Genomic DNA, 27,359 nt, shown 5'->3' with positions numbered 1-27,359 from the left:
CAAAAAAGGGAAGTCTGTGATAGACTGTCTACTATGCGTAGTCAGCAGATTCCTCTTAGAAAAAAAGCATGTATCAATCATATCCCTTGGCTTCGAAAAAGCATTCGAGAAAGTAGGACTTCACATGTGGACCTAGATTAACAACATACGTAACCCAATTTATGACGAACCGCAAAATCAGAGTCCGAGTAAATCACAGGCAATCAATAATCCACCCACTCCACAATGGGATACCCCAGGGTTCCCCATTGTCGGTAATTTTGTTCCTTATAGCATTCAATCTAACAGCTTATCTAACACCATTAGCATGCATAAAAATTTCAACTTCATTGCATTTGCTGACGACTACAACATTATCGTTGACCTGAAAAAAACCCGCTAAACCGTTGAGGACATTAACAACTGGTGTCATACATCAGGAGCAGCATTATCTCTTTCGAAATGCAAACATATACATATTTGCAGAAAACATTTCTGCACTTGCCGAGTATCCACACAATCACACATTGATTCAGTGCAGGCATTAAAAATACTAGGATTATCATTCGACTCAAAGTATAGCTGGAAACCGCATATTAAGAATTTGACAAAATCCATGAAAAATTCCTCAAATATATTAAAACTCCTAGCAAATGATAAGTAAAATTGTCAGCCAACAACCCTAGTCCAAATTGTAGCGGTGGTCTGAAGGGACTTTAAAAGAAACCAATAAATTTAAACGAGAGAGGTAAAAGAAGACTTCAATATTTGAATGGAGTAGCCGTTAAATTCATTGCAGCGTTTAAAGTGGACAGATTACGTTCTGTTATTTTGGGACGCTTAGATTTTAACAATAGGTGGCGCTAGAAAACTTATTTAGTACCGGTTAAGCTCAGCGGGAGAGTAGTCTACCCTGGTGGGCACGGTTGCCATTCCAAAAAAATTTTTTGTACCAAAATTTTGAAAAAATGTACCAATTTGAGCAAAAATGTACCACAAATTTTTCTCGGTATTTTTTAAAACTAAAATTTCTTGACGTTTTTTTTAAATGATCTTTTATTATTTCACGTACTTATTATTTTATGTATTTCACAATTTATAACTGTTTACGTAGTGATGGACCTTACGTTGGCGCATACATATTTTCTCAATTTGAGACGGAACATCGCAAATCGACTGGATGCGATATTCAGTGTTAGTAATGGTTCCATTTCTAACTGATACAAAATTTGTGCTTGCTGGAACAGAGCCATTTGTTAAAATAATATGTGTGAACATACAATTTTTTGAAAAAAGACCAGGCATATTGAACGCATAAAAAATGTACCAGTTTTGGTACATTTGTACCAAAAATGGCAACCTTGCTGGTGGGGTATAGATCAGGAAAGATTAGCGGGTTGATTTAAATATGGAGGATGATTTTAGATCGGGGACATTTCCGCTGCAGCTGACTTTAAAAGCTCGGAGGCGTGCAGTTTCGCTCTCTTTTCTTGTGTGCGCAGTCGTAAGGGACAGTCGAGTCCACGTTGATTTAAAATCGGGCACTAACCGCGTGGAAAAGAAAAAATAAACAACAAAGTGCTGAAAAGTGGAAATATAGTGAACTAGAGCCAGGAGCATTTTCTACAAGAAGCCCGGACTGCTGCATTTAGCAGGAGCTATCTGCCTTTGGCCAGCCGCCAAATTCAACAGATTTGAAAGGGGCCGGATCTGCGGGTATGTAATTAAGTGAACAGTGCGGATCGGTGCTCCTAACCCAGGGGTAATAATTTTTTTTTTAGTTCGGCCCTCTTAATCCTAAATAAAAAAAATAAAACGGGAAATTCGTTGAGGGACTGACAAAATTGGTTGGATGAAATGATTTGACGACGCTCCCAAATCCCTTGTACCTCGTCCCGAGCTCCGGCCCTGTCGCGGCATCGAAATACAGAAATGATTTAGAGGGTCAATCCTGAGCCCCAGAAGGACACCACGTCGCCACAATCGCGCCGCAAAACCCTTGCCATTATTAGCTCGGATCCAGTTATTCTTGACACACATAAATATGCCTTTTTGCCAGTTTGCCAGAATGGGAATTGGAATCACGTGTCTCTAACCTATTTTGATATTTTCTTAATTATAAAACTGAATTTTTTTTATATAAAATATTTCTTTAGTCACCTAAGTCCAAACCAATTTATTTAATTTTTTAGTTATAAGTTTATCTAATCTAAATTTCTCTCAATGTGTATAAACGCTCGTATGCAAGCTTAAAGCTTTTATATACAAGTACCAGTCTCCAGAATCTTCTAGCGATGAGGAATCTCTACACTTTTGTGCAGACAACGCTAATTTTAGTGCATAATTTTGGGGATGACCACTTTTAGGTCACTTTACAGCTTTCAGCCCTCGGAAGATCGATCTTTCTACGCTGGATCAGGAGTGAATAATGTGAGTCGTTTTGTGCATGTTTTTATTATATCTTAAATTCTCCCGTGATTGGAAATTTGCCTATTCAGAAATTTTATAAGAATCTACCCAACATTGTAGCGTGCCTGATCGTCTATGCATTTAACAAAATTAAATAACGTAAACTTATAACAAAGCTTTAAACTTGAACTAAAAGTACATCATTTATCTCTCAAATCGCGTTTAATAGAATACCTAAACCTCTTCAAGGTGTATATTTACATATCGAAGCCATGCTTGTGTACTTTATGAAAACTTTTAAAAATCCTTTTGAATCCTTTTGAACGTTAGACAAATCTAAATCGAAGACATTTATGAAGAATTTTGTTTTTACTTTTTATATTCAATTTGTATTATTAAAGTTATCGAAATATTTTAGATCATTTATCTTTATGTTACCATGTAAGTCTATTTGAAAAATTAAACCCTGTTAATATTGAACATGAAAACTAACTAAATCTAATTCATCTGAACTCAGCTAATGACCTAGCAGTCGCAGGATAAAGGGGTCATCAGAGCCAGTTTCAAGGATGATGATCATAGGTTGGAAGGGCAAATTGGAGACCACATCTACACCAGTGGTTCCGCCTAGTTTACCTCTTCGCGCTCTCGTCCTTTTCTATCCCCCTTCTATAAAATTTGATCTTCTATGTACTTTACCGGTTCTATCTTGCAATTCTTATGTCGCTAGCACGCTCAATTCTTGACTTTAGATTATTAATTTGTAACCCGTACGATCCGTCCGAAACAAGACCTCCACCCCCCAAGCCGACGAGCGAGAGCCGGACTCTATAGCGTGCCCCTGTGAAGACGGGTCCCTTTCATCACCCACACCGTTACACGTTACAAAATCGTAAAAAGCTTATCACTATCAAAAATAGATTTTGGCATGCCACTATATGGGCTAGCACCAAAATCAGTAATAAAACCCATCAAAACTACATATACTGAATAATGCACCTCGAACCGCGTTAGGAGCCTTCTGTTCAACTCCTACTTATAACATCTATGTTGAATCCAATGTTACCCCTCCTAAAACAAGAATACAACACCTTAAATCTTAATTATCAAAAACCATAATCCAATCAACAGATACTCCACTGAAACCAATAATTGACAAAATCCTAAAAAACAAAATCATAAAATACCGAAACCCAAAAAAAAAACTAAAAGTATAAAAAAGTATAATCTCTTGTACCAACCTAGGCCTTGCTCTCACTTCAGTAAAACTCATACCAAAATCAAAACCGCCCTGGCATTTAAAATCAGAAACAATAGACACAACCCTAAGCAAATACAGCAAAGATCAAACAAATCTGTCAATATTCAGAAAAGAATTTTCAGACATATACACAAAAATGAACAACTTTACATTTATTTATACTGACGGATCACTGTACAACAATATACCTGCCTACGCTATTACCACAGAAAACTGTATCCTTAAAATGGCCATACTAACGCCCTACTCCTCAGTCTATACAGCTGAGATAATTGCTATATTAGAAGCCATTGAAATAAGTCGAACAATGAAAGGAAAAATCTGCATTTGCTCACTTTTTTCCTTAACGTCAATAAAAACAAGAAAGGAAAGCTAACTTCGGGCGGAGCCGAAGTTGATATACCCTTGCAGTTCAGTCGCAGTCCGCTAGGTGGCGCCACGCATCTTATATTATTAAATATATAGCGGATCGTATATAGTCGGCCGATCCTTATGAAATTTGGCATATTGAATTATTTTGCCCAAAAAGTAATCTGTACCAAGTCCCATCTTTCTAACTTAAAAAACACCAAAGTTATGCCAATTTCGACCGTTCTATGACAGCTATAGGATATAGTCGGCCGATCCTTATGAAATTTAGTACATACGATATTTTGGTCAAACATAACATGTGTGGAAAGTCCCAACCCTCTAACTTAAAAAACACCAAAGTTATGGCATTTCCGATCAATCAGTTATATGGCAGCTATAGGATATAGTCGTCCGATCCCGGCCGTTCCGACTTATATACTACCTGCAAAGGAAAGAAGGATGTGTGCAAAGTTTCAACTCGATAGCTCTAAAACTGAGAGACTAGTTTGCGTAGAAACCGACAGACAGACAGACAGACAGACGGACAGACGGACAGACGGACAGACGGACATGCTCATATCAACTCAGGAGGTGATCCTGATCAAGAATATATATACTTTATAGGGTCGGAGATGTCTCCTTCACTGCGTTGCACACTTTTGACCAAAATTATAATACCCTCTGCAAGGGTATAAATATCGACAACGCCTCATATTACCCGACATTAATAAAAAGTTTAAAAAAAACCTGTATCCAAAAATAAAAATCCTCTGGCCTCCAAGCCACGTAGGAATCTTAGGGAATAAATTTGCTGACGAAGCCGCTAAACACGCAACTATGGCTTCCTTGATCACAACAAAAAATCTCAACCAGACCGATATAAACAGATACATAAAATATAAACTATCCAACAGCTGACAAAACCAAATTCAATACAAGTCAAGCTGGTACCAATCTATAAACACAAATAAAATTAACATCTACGATTACTCTAAAAACAAGAAAATCTCCAGCTTTTCATGTCGAGATCAAACGACTCACCCATCAGTATAGATTCCCTTTCAAACCCCACAACCACCAACATCCTCAAAATCCTAAACTTTCTTAAAAAAACAAAGATAATAAATCTAATAGTAAATAATTAATAATTAAATATCCAACAACACAATATTAGTAGACTTTAAGATCAAGCAAACATAAACAGACTATTGAGCCCCCATACTTGAATACGTTAATATCAGGTATTATTGTAATTATTTATTAATTGTGCTAAAAACTTGAATTTCTCAAAGAGTTTAATAATAATAATAATAATAATAATTAATTAAAAATTAGAGCCAGCCGAAAGCCTTAGTAGGTATGACTTTGACACCCGCCACTGTAGCTTTAGTTTTTAACTTTAGGCAAACAGATTGTAAATAAATAAATATAAGGCCGACGCTCGGCCGCTGCCCCCTGCAGCAGCGCAGCATTTTTATGAAAGGTTTAGAATAAGTAAAATTGTACGAAAAGATAATAATGAAAAAGCCCAGAGCAGCGACACGACATGTCACTCTCTCGAAATAAAGAAGGTTCAATAATTAACTTCAACGGTTCAAATATTACATGGCATATTACAATATATTAATTACAAATAATATATAATAAAAGAACAATAATAATAAATTAACGAAAACAATCACATTTTATTGTATGATTCTAACTAAATATAAAACATTTGACTTAAAACTAAATATTATAATTTTTATCAAAAATATATTATTTTTGTATTTTTCTTTTTCTTTTTATGCAAAGAAATATAAAAAAAAATAATTTTCATTTAAAAACATGCTTTTAATTAAATAAAAAACATATATAATACATATAAGGTAACACCCGCCGCGTTCCCCGGAGCGCTTAGGAATAATTAGTCTTATTTCAGACACACAGCGGAGCAGAACTTTTTATCATACTTTAAAATCCATTTTGTCAATTCGTATATTTCGTGTTAGACGATAAAGTTGAGAGTTATGTCGATTATTTTGGTGGAGTTGTGAGACTGGCATCATCTGTACCGTTTACGAAATCAGCGGGTATGAAATTTTTTTCACAAAGTATGAAACTATTTTGTCCGTGGCGGATATTTGTACGTTAAGCTTTAAATAATAGTTTTTTTTTGCTGTTGATGAAACCAAAGTTACGTTTATAAATAGCGTTCCGTTTAGTAAAATAGGCGTGCAGGACATAGGCATGTACAATCACAAGCTAGGATACATTATTAGGTGTATATTAGGTGTTTTAGCATCAATCGTCATGGATAATCGCGTCTTACATAATGTCAAACTGGTTGCTTTAACAGAAGTAAATACACGTGGTGTTCAGAATATTAGGTCTGTAGCAATTGAAGACCACAAAACCTCACTATTTTTAGCTTCACGATTTACTAACATAATATGGTTTAAGCGAGTGATCGACGCTATGATTACTGACTCTAATGTTAATTATGTATACGGTCGAACTAAAAAGCTAAATGATTCCGTTGTCAACGCTAAAATGATGGATGTTGTCGCATGTAACACTGATCATTAATATGCTAGCGTTATGAATATAAATGCGGGGTACTTATTAATCAACGACGATATTAATCCATGACTGACATTTTAGATGCTTATACGTTTACAGGAGTTACAACGAATTTTGGTCTATTAACGCAATTGAAGCCATACATCGGTAATGATCCAGCCACGATGACGCGATTAGTGATAACAGCGTCGTTTTTTGATGCGGCATTCGCTCAAAGTACTTACTGACAACATTGAATATTTTGAAGCGGCTAACATCTTATCATATGAGGAAAAATGTAGACTCGCTAATGTTAATAATGATAGTACATCAGTAAGACAGCTCATCGAATATTTGAGAAAAGGCTCAGGTTAACTGAATATTGCGATATTGTGCGGCTAATAGCAATGGAAATCTCTCCGATCTCCTCTGTATGTATACTTGATCATGTTCCTCGCATTACCAACGTCGAAATGGCTGTTGTAACCTTAATTGAGATATTCCTATTTCATTGCAGTGCTTCTCTAAGTTATGTCCCGAGGAAGTGGAAGGAAATGCGACCAATCGGCGAATTGCTACGTGATGACCAAGCTATTACCGCGCAATTTCCTCGGCTAACGTCCAACCCCGAACACTATATACCTTTTAGGTATGTTGAATCAGGTCAAACAAGTGTGTTTTCAGAAGCAGTAGAGGTCTATTTTCAGAAACTAAAGGAACTTCTGTAATATTATCGATCAACTTCGCAGACAAGCAGATCTAATCCTACAGTTAATAGCTCGATAGATTTTATTACGGGAATACGTTATTTGTTTCCGGAATTTGATGGGAAGTTATCAAAATTACTTCCGCATCATTATAGGGTGAGAGCAAATTCAATATACGCAATCGCTACGTCTTTCAAAGGTACATATATAGACTTTAAGCACACGGATTATGCGTTATTGTCAGGTGGTTGAGTTGCATTCGGTTTATATCGTGCTGACTCTATTAACGATCCCAATGCATTAAAAGTATCAACAGCGTCCATATGGCAGTTATATGGTCATAGTATTTCAGTAATAATATAGGAGTAATAAGTGAAGGAGTATCATAATAACATGTCGATGAGAATATAGTTATTTCAGATGAGTCTATAGTGATGGCACGTGCATTTACTATTTATAACAGTTTGGAGAGAGCTCTAGTTCCGGTTGGTTTAGTTTCGACTTATTAAATCACCGAAGGTACCCCAATCCATGCTAACTTCATTATGTAATGGTTAAGCTTCGATTTTAGTTGGCGAAACTAAAGAGCTAGGTATCGTTTATCGTACTTCAAATGGCGCAGCGACTGTTTCGCCTGTTTGTATCAATCCCCGTAATCAGCGTTTATCATTGCATGATAGATTACCGTTACCTTTCGATGTAAATATTGATAATGAGTATATGGACGGTGTTTTGGAAATGTTACCCCCTGTAATAGTAGATCGTTTACGTGTTGGTTTCTCAATGGTATTGCGCAATTCTATATTTAAGAGAAATGTTGGCTTAAGAGTTAAAAAGCTAAATTTAATGGTGCGGACGCATACTGATAGACATCCAATAGACTCAGACGCTCGTCGTATTAGTTATTCCCCTTCGCTGTTTGAACCAATCCGCCAGAGTGGTGCAGCTTCTTTGGCTCTTAATCTTGACGAAGTACTGTATGACGATTATGCACACTGGCCCAAATTGCACATTACTATCGATGATCAAAATAGTGTTGTTCCATCACACGCATACGCGATAAAAGGAGGAACCGAAGCCTATAAAGTTAGTGTAGATGTCATTAATCAAGCATATGTATATTCCCCATATAACACAGTGTTACAAAAAAAACAAAAGAGAATGAACTTTTGAAGTGACATAGTAGGAATTGTTTATTGTGTCGTGTATATCACAAAACCATATTTGAAATATTTGTAACACCCTCAAAATCTTGATTTACGGTTTTTCGGGAAAACCGTTTTTCGGGACTTCTTTGCGCTTAAAAATTCCTGAACGCGTTTTTTTCAAGCGATTTCAAAATTTTCGGTGTTTTTTAATAGTTAAATGTTGTAGCTTTTGAAAAAAAAATTTATCTTCGATTTTGTTAAATAAAAAGGACAAAATTTTTACACCTGAAACTGAAGTTTTCGACTTTTATTCGTGTTTTTCGGATTTTGACGCCAGTTCTTCGGTACAACTTACAAAAATTCTGACATCTGACATCAATGTTGCCTAATTAATTCTGAATAAAACGAGAAAAATTTCATAAAAAAATAATGAAAATTGGTGAAATTGATATTCAAAAAAAACTACCAAATAATTTTAAAAGAATTACTGAGATCAAATAATAAATAACGTTTTGAAATTGATTGCAGACAAATTTTCCATCAGGTTTCGCTAAAATCAGCGTTTGAAATGGTTTTTGAAAAAGTAACTTCTGTTTTTTGTCGCGTGCGACAGCTCTGGTTTTTTTTGAATATTTTAAAAACAAAAAGTTTTCCAAAATTAATATTTGCACCAATTATACAACTTATCAAGACCTATTAGATTCACTTTTGTAAAAATAAAAAACCGTCTTGGCACATTTTTTTTTTCAGTTGGAATGCGTACGAATGTCGCGTTCGACATTACAGAATTACCCATATATTGATCTTTAATTATTTAAAATAGAACGCATAATATATAGAATATATATATATAGAAGTAACCTCTGGACAGGCGATTCACACAGTTACCAATACTTTAATTGTAAGGATAAACATCAAAACTCTTTTTTTTTTTAACTCCATAGATTTTGACATTCAAGAAGGCGGAATAATTAAAAACCTTTCCAAAGACGTAAAGAATTTTTCGATAGCTTCAGTGGCTCTGAAGTTTTACGTATTTTTAATTTACAAAGGTTTTGGAATTTGGTTAGTTTAAAAATTTTAATTAAAAATTTGCCCAAAAATGTTTTTAGAATTCAAATTTGTCCAAAATTCCAAAAAAATAATCCAAAATTGTTTCGTAGTTATGGGAAACCAAATTGTTTTAACTAATTAACAGATGAGAGGCCTATCCTTATGAGAGTTTCACTATATAATAAATTATAAAAAAACAAGAAAGGAAAGCTAGCTTCCGGCAGAGCCGAAGTTTATATACCCTTGCAGTTGAGTCGCAGTCCGCTAGGTGGCGCCACGCATCTTGTATTATTAGATATATAGCGGATTGTATATAGTTGGCCGATAGAGTCTGTACCAAATCCCATCTTTCTAATTAAAAAAACACCAAAGTTATGTCAATTTCGATCGTTCTATGACAGCTATAGGATATAGTCGGCCGATCCTTATGAAATTTTGTACATAAGATATTTTGGTTAAATATAACATGTGTGGAAAGTCCCAACCCTCTAACTTAAAAAAACACGAAAGTTATGGCATTTCCGATCAATCAGTTATATGGCATCTATAGAATTTAGTCGACCGATCCCGGCCGTTCCGACTTATATACTGCCTGCAAAGGAAAGAAGGATGTGTGTAAAGTTTCAACTCGATAGCTTTAAAACTGAGAGACAAGTTTGCGTAGAAACAGACAGACGGACAAACGGACATGCTCATATCGACTCAGAAGGTACTTTATAGGGTCGGAGATGTCTCCTTCACTGCGTTGCACACTTTTGACCAAAATTATAATACCCTCTGTAAGGGTATACAAATTATTCATGAAATTATTAATCCAAAATTATTCAATTCATGCCTTGCTAAAATTTACTGTTCGCGTCGCAAATCTATTCAAATTTAATTTAGTGAGTTTCTCTATATATATATATATATAATTTTTTGATAGCTAATATTAATGGCTAATAATGTTTTATCCTCACGGTGCACAGTGGGAGAAACGGCTGATTTAGCAGCAATAAATTCAGATTTCAACTTCAATCTTGGCGCCAATATCGATCTATAATCGATTATTAATATATCATATAGGACAACAACACTTAACGATTCGCATTTGTTTCTTTAGTCGCATAGTAGTAAAGTTTCAAACACAACATATGTATCATCTGCTGCTGCCAACCGTTTTCCTGCAAATTTTGACGACGCGCTGATATTTGCATAAAATTTAATTTTTTCACATTGCGATCCAAATTTTTGCTATTATATGATGAAAGAGGTATGTTATTGAAGAAAAAAATAAGTGTGTGTGACCTGTGATTGTGTTTTGATCCAAAATGCAGTACTAATTGTAGTGCTTTAATGAGATTTTATGTTTACTGATAAACTAATCACTGTGGACGGAAGTCCACGAGGTGACGACCTGCATGCCTAGGCGTGCGCGAGGAAACTCTATATATAGCCGAAGAATTAAAAATTTTCTGTAGGCAACCGATCTAAATGAATTATATACCAATCGAAAGGTATTGTTTCAATTCGATAATTTTTGTCGAAACATATTCCAAAAGTTATTTGGTTTGGGAGAAATGAGGGTGAAAGTAAAAAAATGTTTAATCACTAAAGTGGACACATTTTAGCCCCCAAATAGATATTCAATGATATTCGCCTTCTAGAGATAAACCTCAATCGGTACCTCAATCTTGGTACCTCAATCGACTCGATCCGACATTTCATTCAGAAGTTATTTGAAAAATTCGATTTTTTCTTCTTCTTCAATATGAAGCCAGTTTACGTCGGTTTGTGTGTTGGCACTATTTTTTTCTTAACAATCCTGAAAAAAAATGGAAAATGTTTGTTACTATCATATGAGCAACTATTGTTCTACAACTTTTTGAAATACCTTAAGCTTACGTCCAAAAATTAAAATAAACTTTGTTTATTAAAAAATTCATAATGTCGTTTCTCGGGTGGGAGTTGCCGTCAAACATACGGCGGCGGTGGGGCAAGCCGCCTCTAAAACACAAGCCAATGTGTATGCGTAGAACGTATGTTTTATTCTAATGGGGATTACATGTTAGAGTAAGAAAGGGTGATAAAATTGCAAAATCTTACCGCAGTTTAACCTCTCACACTCTATGGCATCAACGACAAATTCACCACACGCGCCATTATTTTCTATCCTAGTGTGCCCAATCTCTTCGTGAGTGCACAATAACAAAATTCTACTTAAATACTAAATATCGATAATCGATCCGCGACATCCCCACCTCCGTGAAGAACTTCTTCACTGAAATCCAAGGCCGTCACCTTTGAAGCGGGGCGCATTATCCAGCGAGTCCGATCTCCATCCATGATCCTAACGCGGGATCGTCTGACCTCACCATCCGTTCCAGCAAAGGTCTCCTCCACGACGCCTTTCCGCCAGTCTCGACGCGGAACGGCTGGATCGCAAACGAAGACGATGTCTCCTCGTTGAATCGGCTTCTCTCTGCGGCACCACTTCTCTCTCCGTGTCAGCGTGGGTAGGTACTCCAAGACCCACCTCTTCCAGAATCGGTTCCTCAACATTCTTGCCTTCCGCGTAGCTCCTTCCTTGACGAGGCCTTCATCCAGGCCGGGGGTATCCGGTGGGCAAGCTGCTCCCTTGAGGAGATCATTGGGCGTAAGAGGGGCTTCCTGGTCCGCACTCACTGGCAAATGGGTGAGCGGACGAGAATTAACGACATTCTCCGCCTCTATCAGGAAACTCTCCAGGACGTGCTCCTTCGGCGCCACTTCCTTCACTGTGTGGCGTAGCACCCTCTTCACGCACTGCACCATTCGCTCCCAGACTCCACCCTCTGACGGGTTCGCTGTGCAGTGTAAGATCCATTCAATTCCCTTGCTTGACAGCTCCGACTGGATCCTCTCGGGTTCGAAGATCTCCGCAAATCTCTTGGCCTCTCTGTCTGCTCCAACGAAGTTCCTGCCATTGTCGCTGCGCAGTCTATGTACAGGCCTTCGACGACAGATGAAACTCCTGATTGCAAGTATGCAGGAATCAGTCGACAAGTCATGTGCCAGTTCCAGATGAATCGCCCTGGTCGTCAGGCACGTAAACAAGGCCACCCACCGTTTCTCTTGGTGCCGAGCAACGGTCACTAGCAGCGGCCCAAAGTAGTCAAGGCCTGTGCTCTTAAACGGCCAGCCATTGGCGTCCAAACGATCATCTGGCAGGGGTCCCATAATCGGCGGCATCGGCCGTGCTCTGTGCAGCTTACACTCGCTGCATCCCGAGATCACACTACGAAGCACTCTCCGCAGTCTCGTAATCCAGAACCTGGTCCAGATCTCAGCCATCGTAGCATCCACGTTTTGATGCTTCATCCTCACATGGGCGTCGCGCACACTCATCTCCGTGAGACCATGTTGGTGGGAGAGGATCACTGGCCTCCTGGCGCTGTACGGTATACATGGCGCCGCATCGATCCTGCCATACGCTCGCAGGACTCCATTGCCATCTGGGTATGGCGCCAGTCCACATATGTCGCTTCCTTTAGCGACGTCCAAGCCCTTCTCTGCGGCCTGCATGTTATCGGGGAACGCCTCACGTTGTGCTCTACGGAATAAAAAGTCCTCGGCTGCTTCACACTCAGCTACATTGAGGCCATAGTTCTCCAGCTCATCTCATTGTCCAGGGCATCGACGTATGAACCTTAGGACCCAGGCCGTAGTCCTCAGCAATCGCCTGTAGCTTGAAAATCTCTCCAGCGATATAAACGGGTCGCTCGCGCCATCAAGCACGCACTCACTTCGTCGGTGGGTGCAGTTCCTGGCCAGCTGCCCGCTGGTCTCCTCAGGAATGCCGGTCCTCTTAACCAGCGTGACTCCTCGCTTAGGTCCACGCTACGTTGCACCCGAGTTGCATCATCTGCCACGTTGTCGGCGGATGTTAGCCATCTCCATTGGGCCACCTTCGTTGACTCCAGAATCTCGGCTACTCTGTTCCCTACGAACTGCTTGTAGCGCCTGTGTGTGCTGCCGATCCAACGCAGCACTGTCTTCGAATCCGTCGATAGCAAAGTCTCTGCAATGGCCACACTATGGTCCTGTCTGACTGTATCCATCAACCTCGTTCCTAGAACTGCTGCCTGCAGCTCAAACCGACTGACTCGCATCCACAAATACGTGCATCTCGACAGTCTTCACCAGCCCGGATCCAAAGTAGTGACGAGGGCTCCGAAAACGTTCCACTTTCTCCATCTCTTTACGCCAATCCATATAGGCGTTGTACATCTCAGCCGGTAGTGGTTCATCCCAGAGATCTTTCTTCTCCAGACCTCTCGCAACAACAACTTCGCTGTTATCATTAGGCAACACAGGAATCCCAAGGGGTCGAACGTTGACATGACCATACTCAAGAATTCCCTTTTTGTGGCCATTCTCTTCCCATCGGATACGACGGGGGCGACTTTGTGGTACTTCACTCGAAACCTGAAGTCGTCCCAAGTCGCATTCCCAAAATATTTTGCTCGGCCTCACCCGATCCAATACTCTGGGCGTGATCGCTGGGTCCAAGCATCCTCGCCACTGTAGGCGAATTGGACGAAAACTTGCAAAGCTCAAAACCGCCTTCTGCATGTATCTTCTTCACTCTGCTAGATACTTCGATAGCTTCGCTCTCTGTGGCGAAGCTGTCCACATAGTCATCCACGTAGTGGTAGTCCACGATGGCTTTGACTGCTCTGGGATCCGAATCCAGGAATCGCTTGGCATTCACTGTCTTCACGTGATGCGCCGCACTCGGTGAGCATGCAGTTCCAAAGTTTATCACGCACATCTCGTAGACTTCGGGGTCCCGTTGGTCATTCCCATCTCTCCACAGAAATCGTTGCGCACATCTATCTTCGGGTCGGATCAGCACCTGGTGAAACATCTCCTTAATGTCGCTGCAGATTCCGACGGCACCTTCCTTAAAATGGAAGAGGATGCCAAGGCCTTATAGTGTTGCGGCCCCTTGCTCAGCGCAGAATTCAGCGATACTCCTCCAACTCGTGCCGCTGCGTCGAATACTAATCGGATCTTCCCTAGCTTGTTGGGATTCTCCACTCCAAAATGTGGCAAGTACCATGTTCTATCACTTCCCGTAGCGATCTCCTGTCGTTCCAGACGCCGAGCGTATCCCTTGTCGACATAATCATTGACAATCAGTGAATATTCTTGGGCGAACTGCACATCTCGCTTTATTTTCTTCTCGATGTTGATCAATCTATTGTACGCCATATCATAACTACGTGGCAGCACAATGTTATCCGTTTTCCTCAATAATCCCGTCTGGTATCGGCGGCCAACTCGCACCTTAGTGTCCTCCAGGATCTTCTGAGCCCTCACGTTGTCGCTGGCTGCGGCCGCTGGCGCCGCCTTCACACCGACGTTCTCGATCTCGAAGTAGTCCTCGACGATCCGTTCCACGTTATCATCCAACGACGTGGCTAGCAGACAAGACCTCGGTGATGACGTGTCTCGTCGTCCTTCTACAGGCCCAAAAACAACACATCCTAATTCGGTTGCGGCCGCGTACGGTCTCTCGCTGGCAAACCGTCTCGTTTTCAATGGTCCTAGATGCCCATGGTCCAATCCAATAAGCAGCTTCGGCACTGCATTTTCGTAGGGCTTCATTGGTAACCGAGCGTCCTTGTTCACGCTCCTAACGTCCCTTCTGTGCAGGCTCTGCATCGGCAGACTCAAGTTCGAAATGGCATAAACGTTTCTTAGCACATGTCGGGAGGACTTGCCTGCTCCACTAATCTGCAGACGTACCATGTTAGTGGGCTCTCTTGTGGCCCTGCCTCCGAACCATTGAACGTTCAGCTGACGACGTACTCCTTGTACGCCTAGCTCTGCAACCAGCTCGTTGTCGACCATCGTCACCGAAGAACCTTCATCCAGAAGAGCGTACGTATCCACCTGCTTCCCCACCTCCGTATAGCGTCACCGGCAATACACGGAACAGAAGTCGTTCTCGGACCTCGTCGACACAGCTCAAATTTCTCTCCGGCGTCGCAGAAGCATCCACGGATGAGGCTGCTTCTTCATTTACTCGGACGCCTTCCCTCGGTGCGGTTGCCTGCCGGTTGTAGCTTCTCCAATTGCCGCCTCGCTGTGGCGGTCTCCTGAAGCCTTCATTGTTTGCTTCATGAAGAAGACGGTGGTGCTTCCTCCTGCATCCATTCACGGGGCACTTTCCTGACGCAGCGCAGGATCCAGTCATATGCCCGCTTTGCAAGCACATGAAGCATAGGCGATGTCTTCTTGCGAGTCTCCACCTCTCTGTAGGTGTGGCTCCAATAAATCGTTGGCAGTCCCGAACTGCATGTTGTCCAAGGCCTTCACATATTGGACAATTCCTTCGGCCGCTCTTCTGTTGCTCGTCCTGCTCTCGGTCGATGCTGGCATGAAGCAATCGACGCCTTGGCTCCTTTTCATCAATGTCCGCCACCACGCAGACCACATTGGCTAGTTCCGTCAACCACGAACTAAAGTCCACAATAGTCGTATAGGACTGAATAGTTGCAGCGTGTCTTGCCCAGTCCACTCGTTTGCTTATTGGAAGCTTGGCCACAACCATAGGGTTACCCAGGTGCTGCTCCACCTTCGCTGACTGTAGGAAAGCCTTGAGGTTGCTGACGTGTGTGGCGAGTGCGACGAGCTTTCCTAGATTGTGCTCCGTAATTGCAGGCACATCTCGAATGCTGTTGAGATGGCTGCGTATTAGTTGCTCCGGTCGGCCGTATCTGAAACGCAGCTGCTCCACCGCTGCATTCGCATTGCTGGGGTGAACCAACAACGATTGTGTAGCCCGAAGCCATGCGCTGGAACCGTAGTGCCGGTAGCGCAAAATGGCGATGCGTGATTAATCCTCGTGGTACAGTTCTGCGAACACGGTACCGTTTGAGATCCGCTCCATGATGGCGGTCTCTCTGACGCCGCATGAAAAACACTTGTTGGGTTGGGTACGGTCAGGCCGATTGCAAGTGGCGGCTGAACTACCCCAACCTCACTCGACATAACGGGGTCAGTGCGCTCCATATTAGCGCTGCGAGCGCGTTCCAACTCCTTCTCCAGCTCGGCAATCCTCTCCATGAGGTCGGCCACCTTCGGTTTCCTGGCGGCTCCAGATGCTGCCGGCTGAGCTGATGACGCCGGGGCTTCACTGCCTCGACCGCCGGCTTGCGACGCCCCTACACTCGGTTGCGGGGCCAAAGCGCTGCCATCTACTTGCGCAAGATCGACCCTCTCACCTGGGTGCTGTTTCAAAACAATGTCGCCAGTCACCTTACTGCGAATAAAAGCTTCTGTCGTCTCTCGGGTGGGAGTTGCCATCAAACATACGGCGGCGATGGGGCAACCCGCCTCTAAAACACAAGCCAATGTGTATGCTTATAACGTATGTTTTATTCTAATGGGGATTACATGTTAGAGTAAGAAAGGGTGATAAAATTACAAAATCTTACCGCAGTTTAACCTCCCACACTCTATGGCATCAACGACAAATTATTTTCTATCCTAGTGTGCCCAATCTCTTCATTAGTGCACAATAACAAAATTCTACTTAAATACTAAATATCGATAATCGATCCGCGACACATAACTTTATAATTAAGAAAGATATTAAAAAGAGCTTTACACCGTTGAAAGGGTTTTTTAAATATCTATTTCACTTTTTTTGAGACCAAACGTCTATATAGTACACAAAAAAATATACAGTAAATAAACTTTTTTTTTTAGAAAAAAAATTATTTTTCAAAATTTGCTCGTTTTGGTCCTGTTTATATTATATTGCACGTGGAGATAGCTTTTGAGATGACGCAACTTTTGAAGTATCGTTCATATCTGGCAAAATCCGTTAACTCAAGATATAGTCCTGTAAGTGCAGCTACCCATTTTGTGCAGCCTCCTGTGAAGCTTGCATTTACTTATACATGTGTGTGTATTTGATTGGCAACTTTGCTTTTTGGAGTCTGCATATATTTGGTCAATACCCTAAAAAATATGGAGTATATCTTTTCAGATTTTAGTTTATATATTTAAAAATAAAATCCAAATAAAAAAGGGCTTAAAAAGTAAAACATAAACATTGACTCAACTAGGACTCGAACCCAAGCCCTCCGTGTTAGGAACCACGACGCTCTCCACTCGGCCAACCTCGAACTTTGTTGCTTGTTGGAAAATTTTGATGTAATTCTGCTTTGTGTTTCAGTGTCTCATGTCTTAATGAGAAGAAGTTTGGTACTTCAACCGACCCGGTCATTATCTTTCAGAAGTTATTTAAGAAATTCGATTTTTACAGCTTTTTCAAAATGAAGCCAGTGTGTCTGTTTGTCTGTTTGCTCTATTTTTTTCTTGGCAATCCTGAAAAAAATTGGAGATGTTTGTTATTATCATATGAGCAATTATTGTTCTACAACTGTTCGTCCGTAGAGCGTTATGCGGCAACTACGTCAAACTTGAACTCACGGGAGTAACGGTAGGTCCCGGAGTCGTAGTCAAAGACCGTAAATAGTCTTGACTAAATTTACCTGGATTCAGCAAGGGACTGTTCGGGTTGGCCAGACGCTTGCGGTGATCAGGCTGGAGTTGATGTGCTTGAAGTTCTGGGGTGGTTTTCCTCAAGTACCGGTGGTATGGTGGTTCGGCTGATTCCTTTTCGGCCGGTCCTACTGGCGGTCCGTTTCACGGGAGCAACACTCGAAGTAGGTTAGATAGCGCGGGGTCTGCTGGTGGTCCGTTTCACGGAAGCAACACTCGAGCTAGACTGGTATGCCGCGGATTCTTCTTGTGAACCGTTTTACACAGGATCACTCGAAGTAGGTTGATTTTAAGTGCCGTGGTTCAGACACTGAGTAACGAGACGATTGACTCTGATTTCGGAACTGTCTTTATTTCAGAAGAACAACTCTTATATAAGATGCTTAATTAAAAGGTCAATGTTATGGACGTGCTAAAACTAATGTTAATGCCATGGTCACCCACCTCTGAGTCTGCTGACTCAGATTGTTTGTTCATGTACTGCTTGCGCATTTCGGCTTAGCTGGCTGGTTTTTACTTGCATCGGTCAGTCGGTCATTCTTCCCGCTGATATGCTGCTTCTGCTTTTGGCGCCGTCTACTAGTGCTGGGTTAATAGGTTGGATATAGTTTTATGCTTATTACTAATTGTTTATAGGTGAGAAAATCAGTTAGTGGGTTTGTATATTGCGACATGCTAATGCATATTGATTGGAGTGTGCATATAGGGTAGTAGGTCTTGGCACTAGGTGCCAACATTCTCCCCCCCCCCCCCCCCCCCCCCCCCCCCCATTGAGGGACTCAATCCAATGCGGCTGTGCGTTGTTGTTGAACCGTCTCAGTGAACCGATGTGTACCCTTGCACTAGAACATATTGTGGATCTTAAAACTAGTTCCAAAAAATCTAATGTTACTAACAAAAAATTTTTGCATCATGTGGGTGAGATCTCCAACATTTATACGATACCAATGATAATTCTATCCGGCCTGTTGTCTCCTTCGCCTTGTTGCGCGCCCTCGTAACCATTCTCCTTGGGCATCTAATGAAGTACTAGACCTTCTTTCTGGTTGGTCAGTGCGCATACAGGACTCTTGGTCCTCTCTTGACCTTGCTTCTTGCTCCCCTTTGGAGATGCATGTCGCCCATGCCAGATAGGAGGTGACTTCTACTTCTTGACTTTCCTTGATTACTGGCCCTTGCACTCTGTGCTCTTCAGTTGTGAGTTGACAACCTTGGGCTTGTGGTTTGGGGTCTGTCTGCGGCTCTTCTTGTTGATCTTGTCGTGGCTCGTTATCTTCTTGTTGATCCGCAATGAGTGGGGAACTATGTACTCTTCCGGATTTTACTATTTGCTCCTTGCCAATGCATGCAATCAAACCTTGTCGTGGCTCGTTAGCTTCCGGTGTCCAAGCCGTCGTATTCCCAACGACTTGATCTGCCTTGATGTTAGGAGCTGATTCCGGTCGCACTGTCCCCATCACAATCCATCCAAGCGCGGTATTTTTTAGTAGTGGTTGTCCTTCTTCCAAATATGTCTGTTGTGGCCTCATAAGCTGGGAGAAGATTTCGGCGCCCAACAACAGATCAATATTCTGGGGCTGCGTAAATTCAGGATCGGCTAAGCGCAACTGAGGTGAGATATTTCTTGGCGCTTGAATAGGGTGGGATGGTTGATTGGGCATTATTTCCGGTAGTACAACGACGTTAATTTGATTTTCGAAGTCAGTGGTTAATGATGATAGGGTCACCACAGCCTTTTTTTGTGATCTGTTAGTTGTTCCTCCCAGTGCAGCGATATTCAGGGTTAATGGCTCCAATTGTAGTCCAAGTGTGTCAGCCATCCTTCTGGTGATTATGTTGATCTGTGATCCAGAATCTAGGAGTGTGCGGCATTGCTGATGGGTTCCGGCTGGGCCATGTATTGCCACTTGGGCGGTTGGTAACAGAATGGTGGGCTTATCTGTAAGCTGGGCTGTGGCTGAACACACCAATCGTGATGAATTGGATCGAAGTGGAGCAGCCGACGTATTTTTCTGCATTGTTACTTGACTGGTTACCTGACGCTCAAGGGTTTCTAACATCTGCTTCAGAGATTGTCGATTGGTTGGATCGGTGACGGCTAGTTCTAGAGCTGACAGCGTGTGTGGATCCAATCTTTCCTCAATGACGTGTACCAAGATTGGGTCCCAGTTGTCTGTTGACACTTTGAGTGCGTTAAGAGTGGCGACCGTTCGGAGCACGGTATCATGTAAGCTGCGCAGCTAGTCCGCTGATCCATTTGTTCTGGGGTGTCCGAAAAGCTCTTGAATCGCGGATTTAATTAACAGCCGTTCATTGTGATTGCGATTCTTCGCTCAAAAACGAAAAGTATTCTGCTCGCACCACCTGAAATCTGTCATCGGTGTGTCCATCATTTTTTATGGCTGGTTCCAGGTCAATGAGATCATGGTATCCCGTGACGATTTCCTTCCATAGCTCCTTCATGTGTTGTCTGACGTGTGTGGACACTTCCCGTCCTTCGGTGCGGTTGCACAGAAAGTCTTCCATATCGTCTAGTCGTCCTTCATGTCTTCGTTTTAATGATGTAACGTGAGGGTCTTCTCCCTCGGTTCCTTGTACTTGTGCCTTTTGCTCAAGATTTTCTCCTGTTTTCCGGGGCCTTTTTGACGGGCCTGACCCTGATGGGATTCCATCGGAAAATATGGCTTCATATTTCTTCACCAGTTCTTCTAGCGCCTTTGCCTTTGTGAAATAATCATTTTCCGGGCTTAGCGCCAGCTCACGGAGCTGGGCGTCGTTCCCTTTAAATTGGGTCCATGAGTGAGTGAGCTGTTTTAGTCTCTCCTCGAAGTATCCGTCCTTGTCCCTTCGCTCTGCGGAGTCCTTAGTGAAATTTTTTATAAGCCTTTGGATGGCTATGTTGTTTTCAATTTGCTCATCAAATTGTTTTTTTTTTTTTTTTTTTTTCAAGATGAAATGCCTTGTGGCTTGTGTTTAGGGTGTGATCCTTTAGTAAAAGACCACGTCGGGGTCACCAAATGTTCGTCCGTAGAGCGTTATGCGGCAACTACGTCAAACTTGAACTCACGGGAGTAACGGTAGGTCCCGGAGTCGTAGTCAAAGACCGTAAATAGTCTTGACTAAATTTACCTGGATTCTGCAAGGGACTGTTCGGGTTGGCCAGACGCTTGCGGTGATCAGGCTGGAGTTGATGTGCTTGAAGTCCTGGGGTGGTTTTCCTCAAGTACCGGTGGTATGGTGGTTCGGCTGATTCCTTATCGGCCGGTCCTACTGGCGGTCCGTTTCACGGGAGCAACACTCGAAGTAGGTTAGATAGCGCGGGGTCTGCTGGTGGTCCGTTTCACGGAAGCAACACTCGAGCTAGACTGGTATGCCGCGGGGTTTCCTCGTGGTCCGTTTCACGGGAGCAACACTTGGAGTAGTTAAGTAACGCGGGGTCTACTGGCGGTCCGTTTCACGGGAGCAACACTCGAAGTAGACTGGTATGCCGCGGGATCAACTCGTGGTCCGTTTCACGGGAGCAACACTCGAAGTAATGAGGTGACGCGGGGTCTACTTGTGGTCCGTTTCACGGGAGCAACACTAGAAGTAGACTGGTATGCCGCGGATTCTTCTTGTGAACCGTTTTACACAGGATCACTCGAAGTAGGTTGATTTTAAGTGCCGTGGTTCAGACACTGAGTAACGAGACGATTGACTCTGATTTCGGAACTGTCTTTATTTCGGAAGAACAACTCTTATATAAGATGCTAAATTAAAAGGTCAATGTTATGGACGTGCTAAAACTAATGTTAATGCCATGGTCACCCACCTCTGAGTCTGCTGACTCAGATTGTTTGTTCATAACACCCAACCGTACCCAACCCAACAAGTGTTTATCATGCGGCGTCAGAGAGACCGCCATCATGGAGCGGATCTCAAACGGTACCGTATTCGCAGAACTGTACCACAAGGATTAATTACGCATCGCCATTTTGCGCTACCGGCACTACGGTTCCAGCGCATGGCTTCGGGCTACACAATGAAGTGGCCGGCGGAACATCGGTACGAGCGCCTTCTCCTGGAGACGGTGCTTGGGCGACGAGTATTGGAGGAACTGCTCGCTGGGACGCGTTCGGAGGGAAGCCAGAGGACTGGCCCATTTTCTATTGCGCGTTTACGGAAACGACGCAAGCGTATGGTTGTACGGACTTAGAGAACAACCAAAGGCTTCTGAAGGCGTTAAAGGACGACGCGCGTGAGACGGTGAAGTCGTTGTTGATTCACCCCAGCAATGCGAATGCAGCGGTGGAGCAGCTGCGTTTCAGATACGGCCGACCGGAGCAACTAATACGCAGCCATCTCAACAGCATTCGAGATGTGCCTGCAATTACGGAGCACAATCTAGGAAAGCTTGTCGCACTCGCCACACACGTCAGCAACCTCAAGGCTTTCCTACAGTCAGCGAAGGTGGAGCAGCACCTGGGTAACCCTATGGTTGTGGCCAAGCTTCCAATAAGCAAACGAGTGGACTGGGCAAGACACGCTGCAACTATTCAGTCCTATACGACTATTGTGGACTTTAGTTCGTGGTTGACGGAACTAGCCAATGTGGTCTGCGTGGTGGCGGACATTGATGAAAAGGAGCCAAGGCGTCGATTGCTTCATGCCAGCATCGACCGAGAGCAGGACGAGCAACAGAAGAGCGGCCGAAGGAATTGTCCAATATGTGAAGGCCTTGGACAACATGCAGTTCGGGACTGCCAACGATTTATTGGAGCCACACCTACAGAGAGGTGGAGACTCGCAAGAAGACATCGCCTATGCTTCATGTGCTTGCCAAGCGGGCATATGACTGGATCCTGCGCTGCGTCAGGAAAGTGCCCCGTGAATGGATGCAGGAGGAAGCACCACCGTCTTCTTCATGAAGCAAACAATGAAGGCTTCAGGAGACCGCCACAGCGAGGCGGCAATTGGAGAAGCTACAACCGGCAGGCAGCCGCACCGAGGGAAGGCGTCCGAGTAAATGAAGGAGCAGCCTCATCCGTGGATGCTTCTGCGACGCCGGAGAGAAATTTGAGCTGTGTCGACGAGGTCCGAGAACGACTTCTGTTCCATGTATTGCCGGTGACGCTATACGGAGGTGGGGAAGCAGGTGGATACGTACGCTCTTCTGGATGATGGCTCTTGGGTGACGATGGTCGACAACGAGCTGGTTGCAGTGCTAGGCGTACAAGGAGTACGTCGTCAGCTGAACGTTCAATGGTTCGGAGGCAGGGCCACAAGAGAGCCTACTAACGTGGTACGTCTGCAGATTAGTGGAGCAGGCAAGTCCTCCCGACATGTGCTAAGAAACGTTTATGCCATTTCGAACTTGAGTCTGCCGATGCAGAGCCTGCACAGAAGGGACGTTAGGAGCGTGAACAAGGACGCTCGGTTACCAATGAAGCCCTACGAAAATGCAGTGCCGAAGCTGCTTATTGGATTGGACCATGGGCATCTAGAACCATTGAAAACGAGACGGTTTGCCAGCGAGAGACCGTACGCGGCCGCAATCGAATTAGGATGGGTTGTCTTTGGGCCTGTAGAAGGACGACGAGACACGCCATCACCGAGGTCTTGTCTGCTAGCCACGTCGTTGGATTATAACGTGGAACGGATCGTCTAGGACTACTTCAAGATCGAGAACGTCGGTGTGAAGGCGGCGCCAGCGGCCGCAGCCAGCGACAACGTGAGGGCTCAGAAGATCCTGGAGGACACTAAGGTGCGAGTTGGCCGCCGATACCAGACGGGATTATTGTGGAAAACGGATAACATTGTGCTGCCACGTAGTTATGATATGGCGTACAATAGATTGATCAACATCGAGAAGAAAATAAAGCGAGATGTGCAGTTCGCCCAAGAATATTCACGGATTGTCAATGATTATGTCGACAAGGGATACGCTCGGCGTCTGGAACGACAGGAGATCGCTACGGGAAGCGATAGAACATGACACTTGCCACATTTTGGAGTGGAGAATCCCAACAAGCTAGGGAAGATCCGATTAGTATTCGACGCAGCGGCACGAGTTGGAGGAGTATCGCTGAATTCTGCGCTGAGCAAGGGGCCGCAACACTATAAGGCCTTGGCATCCTCTTCCATTTTAGGGAAGGTGCCGTCGGAATCTGCTGCGACATTAAGGAGATGTTTCACCAGGTGCTGATCCGACCCGAAGATAGATGTGCGCAACGATTTCTGTGGAGAGATGGGAATGACCAACGGGACCCCGAAGTCTACGAGATGTGCGTGATAAACTTTGGAACTGCATGCTCACCGAGTGCGGCGCATCATGTGAAGACAGTGAATGCCAAGCGATTCCTGGATTCGGATCCCAGAGCAGTCAAAGCCATCGTGGACTACCACTACGTGGATGACTATGTGGACAGCTTCGCCACAGAGAGCGAAGCTATCGAAGTATCTAGCAGAGTGAAGAAGATACATGCAGAAGGCGGTTTTGAGCTTTGCAAGTTTTCGTCCAATTCGCCTACAGTGGCGAGGATGCTTGGACCCAGCGATCACGCCCAGAGTATTGGATCGGGTGAGGCCGAGCAAAATATTTTGGGAATGCGACTTGGGACGACTTCAGGTTTCGAGTGAAGTACCACAAAGTCGCCCCCGTCGTGTCCGATGGGAAGAGAATTGCCACAAAAAGGGAATTCTTGAGTATGGTCATGTCAACGTTCGACCCCTTGGGATTCCTGTGTTGCCTAATGATAACAGCGAAGTTGTTGTTGCGAGAGGTCTGGAGAAGAAAGATCTCATGGGATGAACCACTACCGGCTGAGATGTAAAACGCCTTTATGGATTGGCGTAAAGAGATGGAGAAAGCGGAACGTTTTCGAAGCCCTCGTCACTACTTTGGATCTGGGCTGGTGAAGACTGTCGAGATGCACGTATTTGTGGATGCGAGTCAGTCGGTTTGAGCTGCAGGCAGCAGTTCTAGGAACGAGGTTGATGGATACAGTCAGACAGGACCATAGTGTGGCCATTGCAGAGACTGTGCTATGGACGGATTCGAAGACAGTGCTACGTGTGAAGCAGCCGAGGACTTTTTATTCCGTAGAGCACAACGTGAGGCGTTCCCCGATAACATGCAGGCCGCAGAGAAGGGCTTGGACGTCGCTAAAGGAAGCGACATATGTGGACTGGCGCCATACCCAGATGGCAATGGAGTCCTGCGAGCGTATGGCAGGATCGATGCGGCGCCATGTATACCGTACAGCGCCAGGAGGCCAGTGATCCTCTCCCACCGGCATGGTCTCACGGAGATGAGTGTGCGCGACGCCCATGTGAGGATGAAGCATCAAAACGTGGATGCTACGATGGCTGAGATCCGGACCAGGTTCTGGATTACGAGACTGCGGAGAGTGCTTCGTAGTGTGATCTCGGGATGCAGCGAGTGTAAGCTGCACAGAGCACGGCCGATGCCGCCGATTATGGGACCCCTGCCAGATGATCGTTTGGACGCCAATGGCTGGCCGTTTAAGAGCACAGGCCTTGACTACTTTGGGCCGCTGCTAGTGACCGTTGCTCGGCACCAAGAGAAACGGTGGGTGGCCTTGTTTACGTGCCTGACGACCAGGGCGATTCATCTGGAACTGGCACATGACTTGTCGACTGATTCCTGCATACTTGCAATCAGGAGTTTCATCTGTCGTCGAAGGCCTGTACATAGACTGCGCAGCGACAATGGCAGGAACTTCGTTGGAGCAGACAGAGAGGCCAAGAGATTTGCGGAGATCTTCGAACCCGAGAGGATCCAGTCGGAGCTGTCAAGCAAGGGAATTGAATGGATCTTACACTGCCCAGCGAACCCGTCAGAGGGTGGAGTCTGGGAGCGAATGGTGCAGTGCGTGAAGAGGGTGCTACGCCACACAGTGAAGGAAGTGGCGCCGAAGGAGCACGTCCTGGAGAGCTTCCTGATAGAGGCGGAGAATGTCGTTAATTCTCGTCCGCTCACCCATTTGCCAGTGAGTGCGGACCAGGAAGCCCCTCTTACGCCCAATGATCTCCTCAAGGGAGCAGCTTGCCCACCGGATACCGCCGGCCTGGATGGAGGCCTCGTCAAGAAAGGAGCTACGCGGAAGCAGTGGCGCGTGGCAAGAATGTTGAGGAACCGATTCTGGAAGAGGTGGGTCTTGGAGTACCTACCCACGCTGACACGGAGAGAGAAGTGGTGCCGCAGAGAGAAGCCGATTCAACGAGGAGACATCGTCTTCGTTTGCGATCCAGCCGTTCCGCGTCGAGACTGGCGGAAAGGCGTCGTGGAGGAGACCTTTGCTGGAACGGATGGTGAGGTCAGACGAGCCCGCGTTAGGATCATGGATGGAGATCGGACTCGCTGGATAATGCGCCCCGCTTCAAAGGTGGCGGCTTTGGATTTGAGTGAAGAAGTTCTTCACGGAGGTGGGGATGTCGCGGATCGATTATCGATATTTAGTATTTAAGAAGAATTTTGTTATTGTGCACGTGGAGATAGCTCTTGAGATGACGCAACTTTTGATATATCGCTTATATCTGGCAAAATTCGTTTACTCAAGATATAGTCCTGTAAGTGCAAACCTCGGCTTAAGAGAGAAACCTCAAAAAGGGCTATTTGTAAATCTAAATAATTGTCCTAAGAGACATTAAGAGAAACGGACAATTGGCTGATGCAATAATTGACTCATTGGTGAAAACTGATAAGATCGGAAGATATATCAAATTCGGACTGGCGGCGGCGAGCCGTTTCAATTGTTTATCAGACTGGCTCAGACCGTGGAAAAGTTTCAGAAATATGTTTACAGTTAGAGCTGGATGTTTAGTCTGGGATAATTGCTTGGTGGTTCTCAGACACGAATGAGGGGAAGATTGACAAACAGGATATGACTCATCCAGCAGAGGCTTCTGCGATTTTAAATTATGTTTATATATTGTATTAGATTAGTTTAGCTACGGGTTGGATTACACTCCCCCTTCTAAGTTGAAGCGTATCGATTCAAAAGACGGTGCAGAGATGGAGTTTAAATGAGCTGTTAATTCTGCCACGATGTTTTCTTCTTGTTTTTCTATGTCTGGCAGATTATTTCTTTGAAAAATATTTTTAAGCCGTGGTTTTATGGTGACATAAATTTTTCTTATTTTTGAAATTGATAACCAAATTAAATATGTTGAAGTTAGTGTTATTACAATCAGTGTTAATGGTATTCTTGTCTTTTTAATTTGAATAAATGGGTTTAGAGTATTGATATTATCAAATGATAGTTCTGAATTGTTTGAAATTATATATTCGGATATTTTATAATTATTATAATTGTGGGCTGTAATGTAATTTAATATCTTATTTTCTATATTTGTATATGATATATT

The 27,359-nt window shown here is 43.7% G+C and overlaps 2 protein-coding genes across 2 annotated transcripts; one reads left to right on the top strand and one right to left on the bottom strand.

Moving 5' to 3' along the window:
* Nucleotides 1–11,648: 11,648 nt before the first annotated feature.
* On the bottom strand, nucleotides 11,649–15,326 carry LOC123257670. Its single transcript, XM_044717493.1, has 5 exons — nucleotides 14,454–15,326; nucleotides 14,056–14,373; nucleotides 13,574–13,991; nucleotides 13,210–13,488; nucleotides 11,649–13,087 (listed from the first exon to the last, which is right to left on the bottom strand). The coding sequence occupies exons 1-5, from the start codon at nucleotides 15,324–15,326 to the stop codon at nucleotides 11,649–11,651; spliced, it is 3,327 nt and encodes a 1,108-aa protein (XP_044573428.1).
* A 9,689-nt stretch (nucleotides 15,327–25,015) lies between these two features.
* Nucleotides 25,016–26,458, top strand: LOC123257669. Its single transcript, XM_044717492.1, has one exon. It carries the CDS (start codon nucleotides 25,016–25,018, stop codon nucleotides 26,456–26,458), a length of 1,443 nt encoding a protein of 480 aa, XP_044573427.1.
* The last annotated feature ends 901 nt before the right edge of the window (nucleotides 26,459–27,359 follow it).

This window comes from Drosophila ananassae, chromosome XR (genome assembly GCF_017639315.1).
Source record: "Drosophila ananassae strain 14024-0371.13 chromosome XR, ASM1763931v2, whole genome shotgun sequence".
In the NCBI taxonomy this organism is placed as follows: Eukaryota; Metazoa; Arthropoda; class Insecta; order Diptera; family Drosophilidae; genus Drosophila; species Drosophila ananassae.
Note: the sequence above shows the minus strand (reverse complement) of the source record. Positions and strands in the feature narration are given on the sequence as shown.